Here is a 16612-nt window from a genome sequence, read left to right as displayed (position 1 = left end):
TTAAATGGTCCTATGATATGGAGGAAGGGAAAAAGGTATGATTCATTACGGAACCCACTTGACAGAGAGTGACATTATTATGGGATGCAATGAAACTCGTCTTTACAGTAGCGGCGCCCGGAGAGATTGGCATAGGAAACTAATTTTTTTTTTATATTTTACTCTTTAGATATTTAATATTACTTCCGATCCTAATTATAAGAACCAGTTGACTGATTTAAGAATATTAAGAAAGTAAATTGAGTTAGTTATTTGTTCTAAATAGGTGTTGTCTTTTCTAAAATATTCTTGCTAATCAAATATATTGACTAGAACTATCATTGTTAGAATGACTACTTTGGAAAAAAATATATAAATATGAGAGACAAAGTAGATTGGGGTCTTCTATTTAGGACTAAAATAAAATTCAAACAGGATCTTATATTAAAGACCGAAGGTAGTATATGACTTAATTATCAAGTTAATTTTGGTCATAAATATATGACCTATTTTTCGTATTTATCAATTTTTTCTAAATTACTTTTATAAATACTCTCTCAACCATAATCAAGTAGAAGAAGAAAAGAGAATATTAAAAAAGATGATTATGATATTTTAAAAAAAAACATGTATGTTTCTCATAATTAACTAACTTACCTAACTTTTTTAATCTAATTAAATTAGTTAAATAGATATTATATTAAGGATAGGAGGAGTATTACTTTCAGAAAACATTTTTATGATATATTATTATTCATGTAATGAATTCTCCTTCCTGGTTGTAATCTTTACGATGTTTTGTTTCTATAGTATCCGGTTTCAATTCCAACAAAAAAAAAAAAAAAAAGATCTCCTTCCTGGTTTATAAGGAAACAAAAGGGTCAGAATTCACATGTGGCGAGTGGCGTGAAATCGTGAATGACCATTTGCCATTTTGCGCACGTACGAGCCAAAAGAGTCTTGTTTGATTTGGTCTTGTTTTTTTGTTGTTTTTGAACAAACAGAGGCAAGCTAAGCTTGAAGAAAAAAAAGAAAAACAGTAGGAAGTGACTAGATTAACATCCCAACATGCATGACAAAACTAGCCAACGAAGCCATTTGGCTTATCCCGAAGAAAGAGGTCAGTACACCCCTCTCGCACATCCTTAGCTTGGTTTTGTTATTCGAGACGCAGTACCACTAGTACCTTTCCAAGCCAGTGCAAAAACGGGTTTTTCTTCCCATCAAAAGTACAAACCAAATTCACTTTTACATCACACATGTTGTTTGGTCGTGGGGAGGGCAGGAAACTTGTTCAGATCCAAACGTATGATGGAAGGATAGCGAAGGGAACCACAGTACAAGTGATTCCCAATTCTAATGCCGCTTGAAATGAGTGAAAAGGCAGCATCATAATAATGGGCAATTGGTTTTCCTTCCAAGTCCACAGCAATAACCCCTCCATTCTTCTTCACATGTGGCCTTACTCCGTACTTCACCATCACTGCCAATACCTTCCGAAGGACTGGGTATCTCAGTGCTAATTCCCGAGAATACGTGGCCGACTGCCATTCACACACAACAAAATAATTACTCTCTGCAGTTAAGTGTTGAGTTTCTGAATAAAACTGAGAAGATTGCCAGGTGTATCTAACAATAAAGAAATTGAATTCTTCTTATCCCTTTCCTTTTCCCAATTTTGGTTTCAGATGAGTTGTAAAGAAGTGATAAATTGCTGCAGAGATGCGCGTTACTTACAGAACTCAATCCAATCCAGTACAGGCCTTCTCCGTCATAGTGAATGTTATCAGGATAGCCAGGCATATTCTCCACAAATTTTTCTATGCTTCCTTTCTTGGGGCCTTTTATGTAATATTTCCTGCACCTCCTCCTGTAAATCCATCCCATCACGTCACGACACGTCACCAAGATTCATCAAGAATGTAGGCCCCATTTGTCATTTAGTTTAAAACAACGTATAAAACTTTTATCATATTTCATAAATTATAATTGAAAATTAAAAAACTGTTTATGAGCTATTCTAAACGGGTTTATAATCTGATAAATTTCCTATATATTGAAACTAGAAAGATGGGATGGGAAACGTATGAGTGGTAGCAACTCACAGTATGGTTTCGCAGAAGATCACAGATTGTTGATCTGGTGAGACTGCAACTCCATTGGCAAAGTAGAGATTGGGAACCAAAAGTGTGGTGTGGTTGGTTGATGGATCATAGCTTACGAGTCTTCCATGAGGCTTCCCTTCCAACATGTCAAACGTTGACTCACTGAAACTGTACTTGTAAGAAGCATCTGTGAAATAAATGGTGCCATCTTCTGCAACATCCACTCCATCTGTTAACTTGAACTTCAACCCCTCAACCTCATCCGTCAACAGCTCAATCTTCCTTTCTCTTGTCACTTTCATTAGCCCCTAATTTACAGTGTCCTATATATTATTAGTATTTGTTTTAAAATTTAATTTCTTAAAAATAAAAGTTCACGTCAATGTTTCGTGCAACATATAAGGTGATGAGGATTGAAACTAAGTCCCCTAAAATTAGTTTAAGAACTAAGTAAAAATATGTTACATATAACAAAAGAAGAATTAGACGTGGCAACTAACATCTCAAATTACAAATACGGTGCCCGAACTATCTAGCTGTCAATATCATGAAATCATCGCATGATATTTAAATCTAATCCGAAAACATCGAATACCATCTAATCTAATTGTATTAGAAAAAAAATCAAACACCACTCATTGTTATAACAATAGTACTCCTCCGGTCCTTAATATAAGACCCATTTAACTAATTTAATTAGATTAAGGAAGTTAGGTAAGTTAGTTAATTATAAGAAAAGTGACACATTTTTCCTAAAACACCATAATCATCTTTCTTAATATTCCCTCTCCCTTTTTTACTTGATTATGGCTGAGGGAGTATTCATAGGGGTAATTTAGAGAAAATTGATAAATATGAGAAAAGGATCTTATATTTAGGACCAAAACCAACTCAAGAATTGGGTCCTATATTAAGGACCAGAGGAGTAAAAGTAACGGTCTTTGTTTTGCCAACAATTTTTTTTGCCATCCGTTGCACACAAATTACCTCTCGATAACGATGGAATTAAATTTTGAACATTAATTAAATAAATTCTACTATATAATACTACTTCTGATCCTTAATATAAGACCTCGTCTCACTTTTATTTTAATTCTAAATATAAGACCTCAATCCACTTTATCTCTCATATTTATATATTTTTTCTAAAGTAATCATTTTAATAATGATAATATGAGCCAATATATTTTATTGGTAAGGATATTTCAGGAAAGATAACACTTATTTATTACAAATAACTAACTTAATTTATTTTCTTAATTTTCTTAAATTAGTCAACTAGTTTTTATAATTAGGACCGGAGATAGTATGATTTGTTCTAAATTTTATTATATTAGTATAAATTCATAGAAAGTTAGTCATGTTTCAATATTTCATCTGCTTTATACGTTTTGAAACCCGTGACGTGTTTTTAACTTTTTATTCTAATGATATTTTGACTTTTTATCCCCAAAAAAAAAAAAAAACAACATCTCATATTCTTGCGCATTAACGGAGGGGCTGATCCTCCATGCACTTAAGCCTTTCATTTAAAAAGACTTTAAATGCTAACCCTTACCTTAGTAGGCATCTTAATATAACAATTAATTTCTCTATTTTTTTAAAATTATATAGTTACACAATGTTCACCAAATACACAACATTTATGTATTATAAATAATTAATTTAACTAATTTTACTGATTTACTCAAATTAATTAGTCGAGTATTAATTACCGGAACTAACATTTTTTAATCTAAACACAATAAATTGTTGGCAAAAATTTAAAAAAAAAACACAATAAATTATTACCTTGTCGGAGTCTGCCACGATAAGTTCACCGTCCAGGTGCAAAGCAACACCCAGAGGTCTTCCTTCGGTCCGGACCAAACTTTCCACCGCCGGGTCGCCCGCCGATTCCTTCACTGTAACCCGCTTGATCCACCCGTCTACGCAGCCGGTATAAATGACACCTGTCGCCGCATCGTAAACGACGTCTTCAGGTCCCTCCACGTGTCCCTCCGCCATGGCCTCCGATCCTTCACTCATCTTGTCGTTGCGTGCCGGCGCCGTAATGATTCTCCAGCTCATCACGTCGGCGGGGAAGTGAGCCGGCTGGAAGGGATCGAGCCACAAGAGAAAGGCGGCCAGGGCGATGGGGAGGATGAGGGTGAAGAACAAGAGATGCCATGAAGACGTCGACGTAGTTTTTGCGGGTTTCCGATTGGATTGAGTCGGAGAAGATGAGTGGAGATTCGTTGCCCGGGGCATGTGTACAGGTAGCGAGAGCCCGAGGGGCAGGGCAACAAGAACGAGAAGGCGTGTCGATAACAGTAACGGCTGAAGGCGCAGTTGTTGAATGTGGAAGACGACGCCGGAAAACATGAACTTACGTTACGTTTGCTATGGAATGTTAAAAACGAGTTACAGGATTGAGATTGGAGTTGAAAACAAAAAGATACTTAGTATCAGTGATTTTTTCTCATATGGGATTAGACAATCCTATATAAATAAGATTAGAAAATATCACATTCTCTCATAGTATTCTCCAATCCCACATATATAGACTTGTCTAATTTCAAATATCACAGTTACTCATACTTAACACTCTTTTAACATGTTTTTATACTTTCAATGTCAGTCCATATCCTTCATTTTTAAAGCTTCACACCTATCTTGTGGGGCCTACATATAACCCCGTTCTTCTCGTTCTTTTGCCTTTTGCTTTTTTTTATTTTCCCGCCGCCCATATGCCCCCATCGTTTGATCTCAACGTTGAAGATAATGGTGGATATATCACAGGTCATAAATTTTACTTGCAAAATTTAGATTTTATTTCGATTTAATTTTTAGAATTTTCGATTTTACTGAAATAAAAATACATGAACAAAAAATTTATAGCTTTTTTTTTTATTTTACGGGGGCAGAAGAATTATGGTCAATTGAAGTGTGTTTTAATATTACTAAATCACTTAAGCATTGATTTAATATTTTAAATATTATATTGCGTCCCAAAGCGTTATCACTGTTCTTATTTAATATTAGAATCTATAAAAAAATAATTTATTCAAAATATATGTGACTTTATATTGATATTTTTTAAGAAATTATAAAATGTTTGTAGTTTGAACTAGTTTGTGGCAAGTTAGCGTGTGAAGATAAGACCAAACATAACTCGGAATGTTTTGCCGAAAATGCCAGAAAAGGCAAATGAAGTGCTACCTCTTATCTTTAATATAAGATCATCTTTGACTTTTATTTTGGTTTTAAATAAAATATCCCAATCTATTTTGGCTCTCATATTTACTCAATTTTTTTCAAGATAATTCTTCTAATAATTATAGTTCTAGTTAATACACTTGATTAGTAAGGATATTTTAGGAAAAACAGTACATATTTATGACAAATAATTAACTCACCTTATTTTTTTAATCTCCTCAACTCAGTTAACTGGTTCTTATAATTAGAGCCGGAGGTAATATTTTAAAACCAACCATACTACTATTAATGACTAATCGGTGGCGGCAACGACAAGACACTTAAAATGGATTGATCCCATATTCATCGAATGAGTTGATCCACTCGCGTGGTTAGTTGGGTGAGTCTAATTTATTCGTGGTTAGTTGGGTGAGTCTAGTTGGGTTTCCCCATTGACTTGTCAAACTCATTCTAAAGACTCAGATACATTTTGATTACTTATTTAATACTAACTCCAATACTTAACATAAAACTCAGCTAACTAATTAAAATATATTAAAAAAGTTAGTTAAGTTCATTCGTTCTGATAAATATATATTGTTTTCCCTAAAATAACCATGTTAATAATTTGCATTAGCTAAATCTAGTATTTAATGAAACACTTAACATGTGTCGTAGCTAAAGGATTACTTTGGACAAAAGTAAATAAATACTTTTCCGATCTTTAATATAAGACCCAATTATCGAGTTGGTTTTTATCCTAAATATAAGACTTATTTCTCATATTTATTAATTTTTTCTAAATTACCCATATAAATATTCTATCAGCCATAATCAAGTAGAAAAGGAAAAGGGGTATTAAGAAATGTGATTATGGTGTTTTAAGAAAAAACGTATCATGTTTCCTATGATTAACTAACTTACCTAACTTCCTTAATTTAATCAAATTAGTTAAATGAGTCTTATATTAAGGATCGAAAGAGTATGAGAGACAAGATAAATTGAGATATTGTGTTTAACATCAAATTGAATGTGAAAGTAGCTCTCATATTAAAAATAAGAGAAAATACATCATTGTGAATTAGTTAGTTGAGCATGATGTAACATTGAAGGCAGGTGTTGAAATGTTCAATATAAGTATATCTTTTTTTGTCATAAAAAAATGAATAGAATTGGAATAACAGTTGTTTTTTTCCAATCCGGAAATCCTATGAAAAAAATATAGACAAGGACAGAGATCACTTTCTCATCTCAATAGAAAATATCGTACTAATTAATTTAATAAATATTATTAATATATTCAAATTAATTAATTAGATCCTACATTAACAATAAGAGAAGCATGAGTATTAATATTCTGTCATATGCGCACATATATAAACACATGCATGGATGTATATGTGTGTCGTTCTAAATAACAAGTTAACAACCATACTCGGAGGGCTGAATATTGATTTAAATATTTCGCTAATTTTAAATTCTGTCATCTAGACGCTTGTTTCCAGCATTAATTTGACGTTTAATAAATAATGCCCGAAATAGACCAATTAGTGCAAAACTTTTGTCTAGATAAATTACAATAAACCATACGACAACATGTAATTACACTCGATGTAAAAGCCTTTTTGTTTGAGCAGATTAAATAATTTTGAAATTCCGATGACAGTCTGTAATGAGAAGTGTCAAACTAAGGCCTCTCTTAAAAACAATCAGAATTGTATTCACTACAATTTTGGACTAATATTTATCACATCATTCGACTTTCAGCCAACTACGTACCATGCTTAAGAATCAAGATCAAGCCACACAATCAAGCTTATAACCTGCCAACAAATCCAACATGGTTAGACTTCGATTCGTTTGGTATGAGGAAAATGGAAGAAAGGAGGAAATTTTTTTTAGTGAGATAAATTTAAGAGTGTTTAATTCTAGGTTTGAGATTTAATTTTTCTCTTCACCGAAATTCAAATGGAATTGTTAATTCCTATATACTGCTTGCAAATTGTTTAATATGTATTGTAAATCGTTTTATTTTAGTTGCTCATCACACACACACATATATATTTTCACACATTCTTAATGGAGTTGTGAATTTCTGTATTTCTCTTGTAAATCATCTAATCTGTGCTGTGAATCACTTTATTTTGGTTGTTTGTAATATTCAATCTTTCTTTCCAGAGAATCTCAAATGAGATTATGAATTTCAATATTCTTCTTGGAAATCTCTTAACTTGTATTGTAAATTGCTTTGCTTTAACTATTCATGCAATCATTGACATTTAATTTTTTTTTATCCATTGAACCTCAAATGAAGTTGTGAATTCCTATATGCCTCTTACAAATCACGTAGTATGTATTGTGAATCACCTTATTTTAGCTGCTCATACATATCTAGATACTTGTATTTGTTTTGTTATATATATTTTTCTTTGCATGATATAATCAGATAGATTGAACGGCTTGGTGGTTTACAATCCTTTTAGTGTACTAGGGGTCATGGATTTAAATGCCTAGCTCCCTTATTTTAAAAAATATTTTTCCGGCCATTGGCAACCCTCCAAATAGGAGGCTAGAGGTTGGTGGCCAGAGCTCCGGCGATGGACCACCAAAGATCCAACGAGGCCGATACTTTTTAATAAATAAAATAGTGCAAGGACATAATTGTATTTCCACCCATAACATTTAATTTTATTTTGGTCAAAACGGCTGAAATGATGTTTTAGAATCTTATGAGGGCTGTTTGATATTAAATTGCTTTAGAAGGGGTATACTAAAATTTTCCCTAGGTAAAAATATCTCCCGATATACATGATATAAAATTTAATTATGATAACATACTACATGTAGAAGTTATGAACAACATGATTTATTTTAAATCCAAGCAAGACAAGTATCTTGAATGAAATTAATTTTCACTACCAGGGGAGAAAATTCTTGGCTCTACCAACAAATTTTTTGAAAATTATATTTCTTATTTTTAAGAAATAAAACGAATACTCTTTCGGTTCTTAATGTAGGAGCTAATTAACTAATTTGAGTATATTAAAAATGTTAGTTAAATTAGTTAATATGATATTTTTTTAAAACATTGTAAGTATCTTTTTTAATCTTCTCCCTTGTGCACCTAGTTGATTATTAGAGAGAGATATCAATAAGATTAATTTGAAAAAAATTATTAAACATATAAAATGGGTTTTACATAAAGGATTGATATTTAATTAGGCAACGGGCGCATTGTAGAGTACCTTCTTCGCCAACTATAATTTTCAAATTTATTTATTAAGAAAAAATAAAACAATAACATGAGGAGCGTCATCACTGATTCTTTTTTTTTTTTTGGTAAAGTCATCACTGATTCATTAATCAGTATATTGGTGGTAAACATTCCAACGCTATGAGAATTGGGCGGAGGGGGCAGCAAATGCTAGGCTTATTGATGTGATGGTGGGCTATCTTAAACTAGTTTTATGGCCAGTAAGCCCAGAATGAATGGTCCCGTTCAAGGCCCATCATTGGTGGGGAAAAAAGTTTGCCGCGCCCTCCTCTTCCTTCTCCTATTCCTCTCATCGTGCCAAGTTGCCGCCACCTCCTCCTTCCTTCCCCTTCTCTCCTCTCTCTCATCGCCACGGTCTCCTCCTCTTCTTTCATGTTTATCTGAATAAAGACTATGCCCTCGAAGAATTCCGACTTCATTTGTTTAGTTTCGATCATCTGATTGCAGAACGGTAATCCAACAACTTTTTACCTCTCTTCTTGTTTGTTAGCTTTCTTAGTTCCCCCTCCCCCCATTTTTAACTGAGGACCTTTTTCTTGGCTCACATATAATTAGGCAACTTATCCGTAGCTCACGCTCTTCGCCTAATTTTCATGTATTTGATTAACGCAAGTCTGTATGAACTGCGTCATATTAATCTCTGCAATACGATTCGATTGGGAAGAGATTTGGATGCTTTTGCTGTATGGTTTCGCGTGACTGTAATGCGAAACTTAATGCTGCGCTATTTGAATTTCCAAACCTCTTGCCATATTTTCAGGACATTTTCGTCTGCTTATATAGTCACTCCACAAAACTGCGGGATCTTCTAAAGGAAGCTGTATACATGCAACATTGCAGCTTGCTGCCAACGCAATCAAGTGTCGCAGTCAATTGTTCGTTTCGTTCTTCTTTTGTCATTGCAAAATCTTAAACATCAAGCATCACAAATCTGCAGTACCCTAGTAGAGTTAGGATATTAGGTACCATAAATGGGGAAAATTCCACCTTCCTTTCGTTCTGCAATTTCAAACCCACTGCTTAGAAAGCCATCGTCTCTAGTTCCTGCAGAAACTTCACAATCAGCCGTTACTCCATCTGGAAAGCCCCGTTACTTACCCAAGAAGTCCTCCAATAAAAAACCATCCCAACTGCCTGGAAAAGTGAAAGAGACCAAGGATTCTGACCCTTCAACAACTCAAAAAGCACTAAAACTCTTCAAATCTCCAAGCCTCTCTGATGCCAAGGATGTTTTTGACTCGATCATTAAGAGTTCAAGGACCTTCATTGACCATCGTTTTTATAATTCTCTTTTTCAAGCATATGCTTCAATCTCTACTGTGAATGATTCTGTTGCCTTTCTCCGTCATATGATGAAAAGCAATCCTACTTTCTCACCTGACAGATCAATATACCACATCTTGCTTTCCCAATCCTGTAAAACGCCTGATTCAGGCCTTGCTCCTGTTCATCAAGCCCTGAATTTAATGGTCAGCAATGGCATGAACCCTGACAAAGTTACAACTGATATAGCTGTCCGATCACTATGTTCAGCAGGTCGCTTAGAGCATGCGATTGAATTGGTCAAAGAATTGTCCTTGAAACACTCAGTGCCTGACACTTACACATTCAATCTTCTTGTTAAAAATTTGTGCAAATCATGTGCATTAAGCACTGTCTACAATTTTATTGATGACATGCGGAACTCTTTTAATATAAAGCCTGATCTTGTTACTTATACAATTTTGATTGATAATGTTTGTAACACCAAAAACTTGCGGGAGGCTTTGCGATTGGTGAGTGTGCTCAGAGAGGAGGGGTTTAAGCCTGACTGCTTCGTTTACAATACAATAATGAAGGGATACTGCATGCTAAGTAAGGGAAGTGAGGCGATTGAGGTTTATAATAAAATGAAGGAAGAAGGAGTGGAGCCTGATCTTGTCACTTACAACACTTTGATTTTTGGGTTATCAAAAGCTGGTCGAGTTAAGGAAGCTAAAAAGTTCTTGGGTATCATGGCTGAAACGGGTCATTTCCCTGACGAGGTTACGTATACCTCATTGATGAATGGAATGTGCAGGGAGGGGAATGCCACGGGTGCATTGGCATTGTTGGAGGAAATGGAAGCAAAAGGGTGCACTCCAAATTCATGCACATATAACACACTGCTTCATGGCTTGTGTAAATCAAGGATGTTGGATAAAGCCATTGAGCTGTATGGAGTGATGAAATCTGGTGGTCTGAAGCTTGAAACTGCTTCTTATGCTACATTTGTCCGGACTCTGTGTAGGGATGGGAGAATTGCAGAAGCTTATGAGGTCTTTGACTATGCAATTGAGAGCAAGAGTTTGACAGACGTCACTGCCTACTCAACATTAGAGAGCACGCTTAAATGGCTGAAGAAGGTCAAAGAACAAGGTTACACAATTTGATCGGTATGTCTTTCTCTCAACTTAAGGTCATGTAACTCATCGTCCTGAAGGCTTTTTGTATAGTTCGTGTTGATCCTTTACTGTTGTGAGACACTACGAAGAAAATATGTATGCCTAAGGTTTGTTGTACTTGTGAAATATGTTATTTACTAATAGTCAAATCTATGCTCGTGGGGTTGTCCATGCAGTAACTAGGCATATTGTAGTTTAAGGTATCTGTCTTGCTCCAGTATCTAGATTGTGTTATTTTTTCTTGGCTTAAGTGTGACTATAGTTGTTGGAAACCCCTGATTTATTGGTCATGTTTCTCGTCCTCGAGTTCTGTGATTGGGTTAACCACGGTATCTGTCCATGAAAAACTTGATGGTCGAGGCAGACGAAGTTGCAATGTTTTGAACTTTGATACGTACTGATTTTTATGTTCCATACCCTGTCATGGTAAGTGGCGTCTTTTGTTTTTCTGCATCTTCCATTGTAATGTAATTTTGAATGGTTGGAGTTATTTGATGCTTTGCCCGTAAAATTGTGCAATTTATCTAAGCTATTGCATTTTCTTTCACAAGAGTTGCTAACCCAAGCAAATATTTCTCCGTTATTCTTGTTGCCAGGTCTGTGATGCCAGCGAGGGCTGCTTAGCTTAGTTCCTTGATGGAGTGCGGCAAACATTTCTTCACAAAAAATTAAGGTCGGCTTGACAGCAAAACTTGGAAACTACATGTGTAAGCTTATTAGTTCATTTCCGATCAAGTTGCAGTGGTGGTACAGATGAGAGATCTCGTTAGGCTGTCGGAGGAGTTTCTCAGCCATGATCCTTTGCTTTGCACAAGTTTCCAGCTAAATCGAGTAATAAGTGTAAAATGCAAGGTAATGAAACCAGTTGAACTCCATGGCTTTCGGCCTTTTGAGATATGTGCAAGATCTAAGCCGCCAAAACTTCCGACGGAGGAAATTATTTGCTCCTTCATGCAAGATGGCGCCTTCGTACACACGAAAGGATCTGTTTATGTTCTTGCAGACTCTAATTTTGCCATCAGTTGTTCCTTATTTTGGTGTCATAATGTGCAACCGTGCTCCTGATTTGTGGCATTGATATAATTGATTTCATATAGCGGTAAATCGAAAGATGTTAATTTCTAGGCAGATTTGTGGAGAGCATGCTTCCATCTAATTCATGAAGAATGTGGAAATAGCGAAATGCAACTAGCTGTTTGAACCCTTTTTTTTTTTTTTTTTAATTTTTTGGGAGCGGGTCAAGAGGAGCTCGTCGTGCATCTGGATTGTTTTAGTTGGGGAAATTTTATTGAGTTTGAAATCTGGAATTAAATATGATGAGTTCATATTTAATTTGAACAATATAAGGGTTAATTATCTTTAATTCTGATGATTTTTTTTTTAAAAAAATTTTGACTAAAGAAATCGAAGTCGTGAAAAGAATTGCAGAATTTCAGAATTCTGTCTACTATCGCATTTGTCAAACAACAGCACATGCCAAGCAGAAAGCTACCACGGTTGCCCGCACCATCCTTCAAATTGGAGTGTTGGATAAAGGAATAAAAGTATATTACAATCAACCACTAGCAGCATAAGTAAGATTGTAACTATCAATGAAGACGAAGAAGTACGCCCTAGTCAAAGACAGCGAACACCGATATTTTATTGACATTAACCTTAAACCACAACTGCCAAGCTGATGACCCAACACTAATACATGAGCCAATACTGCAAATCTTTGTCAGTACTTGGAAGTTCCACCAAGGCTATACTCAAACATGTTACTATGTTGAAATCTAGACTATAGTATGCGTGAAAAGCAAAAAGCAGGGGCGCAAAAGAAAGCTATGGGTGACTTGTCTAATCCTGGGTTTAGAAAAAGCCATATTTTTTTATTAAAAAGAAAGGAGTTTCAAGAAATGGAATACGAGTATGCGAGCCTTCAACCCCACGAAATCCAGCTTCCCTCACTCCGCTTTAGGCCGGAACTTGCTTTATTCGAAACACAGACACAGAATGAGACAAGTGGTCCTATGATTTGCGGGCAGATCTTGTGCCTGTTTGGGATTATGGTGAAAATTTCCTATAAACATGTTTTATGTAAGTCGAGACAAAACTCCTCTTATATATTTCTTTCCTGTAAATCTAAAAATTACTTATAAACTGTTACAACTGGGCTCTTTGTTATACTGCTCCATCTTCCATGCAACTTTATTTGATTCCGCTGCACAGGTTCTTTCAAAACCCTAAAATGCCCTTGAAATATGATTACGTTCCACCTTTTTTCCCTCTTCTTCAATGTTCCAAGAGCATCCGACACTGCCTTTTCTTTTTCTTAATAAAATAAAAAGAAATATCAGAAAGAAACAAAAACAGTTGTAAAGTGTACATGCCTGAGTCATCATCCATCATCCACCATCAACGCTGCTTCCAATTCTCAATATATATATAACTCTGATCCCGCTCTGTTCTGCGACGGCCTTTCCTTTCACTCTTATTCATCTTCCGGCCTTGAAGCTGTAAGTAGCAAACTTCACTATTGTTATTCTCTCTTCCTTCTGTACTTCTGTGTTGCTAGTTGAAGCATCTTTTTTGATTGCTTCCTTTGGTTGATATTCCGTCTTTGATTATTTTCTCCCTTTATACTTGAACTTTTGAACTAAGTCTCTGCATTGCAAATTGGAGAGATTGGATTGGATGCTTGCCTATCCTAAGTGTTTTAGGAGTTCATCAGTTCATGGCAGTCCCCTCATTTTGGCCCACTTTAATTACGATCTTTCGAACTATGGTTGGAAATTCATTTGCATGTTCACTATCTGTTTCTCTCTGTCATAGATAAAAAAAATATTCGATAGAAGATCAAATATTTTTTATTAAGATGCATGCATTAGGATTTTTTTTTTTGCATTTCTTCCAAAAATTGCATGCCTTTTCAAGCTTTTGGTTCACATAAACTCACGTAACAAAAAGACTAATGTGTTATGAATCTATGAATTAAGAAAATATAAGAGCTGAAGTTGTTGCATGCCTTAGCGGTTGACTTCCTTCTTCTAGTTTGTAAGAATGCTAGGAAGTGTGACCTAGTGAATGCTTTTGCAGATGCTCTTGTTTGTGCAGTTAAGAAAGGGAATGTTGAGTTTATGTTTCAAGTATCAATAGCAAGCCCGGAAATTATGCGTACTAGGGACAGTTCATTTCGAAACATTTCTGCTATGCCGTTGGTTACCAACAAGCTTGGCCTTTCAGCTTCATCCATGGGATTTGCTTCGAGGATGTAGTTGCTACAAGCAAAATGTACATGGACCAACACCACAAATGCAAAGAGAATTGCAATGGTTTAAGGTTAGAAAAAAAAACACCGCGCATCCATTATTGGGTCGCCATATCAGTCTTTGCCCAGTTCTTGCCATCTTATATCTTTCTGAAGTGAAATACTGAATGTTCAAGAATTATTTGTGAACTGTACAGGAAAGTCACAAATCACATAACCATGTTTTTTGAATCGGTTTTTGTCTTTTGAAATAAATACAGGAGGCGGAGAGGATAATATCTGCAACTACTAAAATAAATTAGTGCAGGGTAGCTTGACGGCTGAAGAATTATTCAAAGAAAGTCACAAGGAATTAAGGAGAAAAATGGATGAATAACACAACATCTCCTTATTCCGTAATAGTTGCCCTCACAATTATTTTGTTGTAGCTTTTACTGTTCCGGGAGGAAATAATCAAAATTTCATACCCCAGCAATCCTTACCTCTCCCTTCTCAGAAGAAAAATTCCTTAAATCCTTACCCACAAAGTTGATTTTAGGTCTTTGTTTGCATTTTATCTCCATTAGTCATAATAACAACTTTTCTTTCTACCATTCGTCTCATGCTGAAGCATACAGACTACTTATGGAATCTTCTTCTTATTATTATACCATCACATGTTCCAATACTCCTCTTTATGCTGTCTCAGTTTCCTCCTCTTCGTACTGCCTTTTCTACTTACAGGGATATCTTTAACAGGGAGGTGCAGTTATGACCATGAAAATGTACAAGTAATTAATATTCCATTATGTAAATACTCCTTTAATGTGACTTTAAAAGGCTGTTGGTTGTATTGTTCAGAGACAAAAATTTAAGTTGTATTATTAAGGACTGACAATATAGCTGGAAAATGGGAACATATCCTCTGGCTATTGCAAAGGCTCACGGTTTGTATGCTGAACTGAATTTTTGTTGGAGGCAAGGTTTCAAACATGTGAAGCTTCATTGAAGCAGCATGGAAGCAATTAGTTTATGCATTGTAGAATATCAAAGACATCACTCTTATCAAGATATTATCAAAGATACAACTCTCTCCTCGATGGGGACCAGCACGTATCATTAGACTGTGTATAGAGATGTAATTAGTAGTAATGCTTATTCTTTAGCTAGGATAGAACTTGAGAATGAAGTTGATTTTTGGTTCTGTGACAACCTACCACCTTGTTTTTGGAGGTAGTAAATGATGAGGAATTATTGATGTTTTGGTTGTATTACGTTGTTTGTACTTCTTTGTTGAATGATAAACCCCAGTTTTCATTTATCATATAGCTTATGAATAATGCTAGAGATTTATGATTATGATAAACGTACATTTTAAAATAAAGCAGCTTATAAGACTTATTCTCTGCAATCAAACCTGCCTCAATTGAAGACTCACAAGAGTGCTAAATTTTCAGAGGCCCTGTCAAAATTCTTCAATTCTACTCTTGACATCAGAATCCGCGGAGCTTACCTCTTAGAAGTGTTTCAGTGTTTTGCCTTAGCCAATGGGACTTTCACTAACATAAGGAAAGATCAGAATAAAGATAATACTCCTCCGGTCCTAATTATAAGACCCAATTGACTTATTTGAGGAGATTAAGGAAGTAAGTTAAGTTGGTTATTTATAATAAATAAGTGTTGTCATTCCTAAAATATCCTTGCTAATTAAGTATATTGGCTAAAACTATCATTATTAGAAGGATTATCTTGGAAAAAAATGCATAAATATAAGAGACAAAATGGATTGGGTCTTATAATTAGGACCAAATAAAAAGTCAAATTGGGTTTTATAATAAGGACCGGAGGAGTACTATTTTCGACTCTTAATATAAGAGCTAGTTTGATTTTTAATTTAATCTTAAATATAAGATCCCAGTTCATTTTATTATATCTCATATTTAGTCATTGTAATAGTTGTACATGTTAAAAGTTTCATTAAAAAATAATTTTAGTTAATACACAAAATTAGCAATGGTATTTTAAGAAAGATATCACCTATTTAATACAAATAACTAACTTAACAATTTTTTTAATTTACTCTTCCGGTCCTAAATATAAGAACCATTTTGTAATGCAAATTGTATTACAAAATGAGTCTTATATTTAAATCGGAAGAATACTTAAATTAGTGAATTAGTTCTTGATATAAGAACAATAGGTGGTATAACAACTTAAATGAGCCCATTTCTTGCGGCAAGGTTCATATACAAGAGCAAACAGTCCAAAATCCAGCATCCACGTTCAAGTAATGTGAGGTTAATATACTTTGGACCCAAAAAAAAAAAAAGAGAGAGAGAGAGGTTAATGTACTGAGAACCAATTAACCTTCTAAAAACTGATCGAATTGAGATAAGGAGTAATTCAAAATTCACAAGTCCCTAAT

The 16612-nt window shown here is 34.8% G+C and overlaps 2 protein-coding genes and 1 long non-coding RNA gene across 4 annotated transcripts; 2 read left to right on the top strand and 1 right to left on the bottom strand.

Annotated features, from left to right (window-relative positions):
- Positions 1-1010: 1010 nt before the first annotated feature.
- On the bottom strand, positions 1011-4422 carry LOC114733380 (protein STRICTOSIDINE SYNTHASE-LIKE 6-like). The gene is made up of 4 exons (XM_028920843.1): positions 3876-4422; positions 2085-2392; positions 1717-1849; positions 1011-1523 (listed from the first exon to the last, which is right to left on the bottom strand). The coding sequence occupies exons 1-4, from the start codon at positions 4332-4334 to the stop codon at positions 1233-1235; spliced, it is 1191 nt and encodes a 396-aa protein (XP_028776676.1). The 5' UTR covers positions 4335-4422; the 3' UTR covers positions 1011-1232.
- A 4424-nt stretch (positions 4423-8846) lies between these two features.
- LOC114733378 (pentatricopeptide repeat-containing protein At2g17670-like) lies at positions 8847-11884 on the top strand. Of its 2 annotated transcripts, XM_028920840.1 has the most exons (3): positions 8847-8986; positions 9296-10949; positions 11555-11884. In XM_028920840.1, the coding sequence occupies exon 2, from the start codon at positions 9507-9509 to the stop codon at positions 10944-10946; it is 1440 nt and encodes a 479-aa protein (XP_028776673.1). In that variant the 5' UTR covers positions 8847-8986; positions 9296-9506; the 3' UTR covers positions 10947-10949; positions 11555-11884. The 2 variants fall into 2 exon arrangements, with proteins under 2 accessions (XP_028776673.1, XP_028776674.1); XM_028920841.1 differs by lacking the exon at positions 8847-8986 and having other exon boundaries at positions 9101-10949.
- Positions 11885-13874: 1990 nt separating this feature from the next.
- LOC114733383 (uncharacterized) lies at positions 13875-15458 on the top strand. Its single transcript, XR_003739074.1, has 2 exons — positions 13875-14279; positions 14469-15458. It is a non-coding gene; the product is annotated as an uncharacterized LOC114733383 (long non-coding RNA).
- The last annotated feature ends 1154 nt before the right edge of the window (positions 15459-16612 follow it).

Source organism: Neltuma alba, unplaced genomic scaffold (assembly GCF_004799145.2).
Source record: "Neltuma alba isolate B1F8T4 unplaced genomic scaffold, ASM479914v2 tig00012996_pilon, whole genome shotgun sequence".
Lineage (NCBI taxonomy): Eukaryota > Viridiplantae > Streptophyta > Magnoliopsida > Fabales > Fabaceae > Neltuma > Neltuma alba.
Note: the sequence above shows the minus strand (reverse complement) of the source record. Positions and strands in the feature narration are given on the sequence as shown.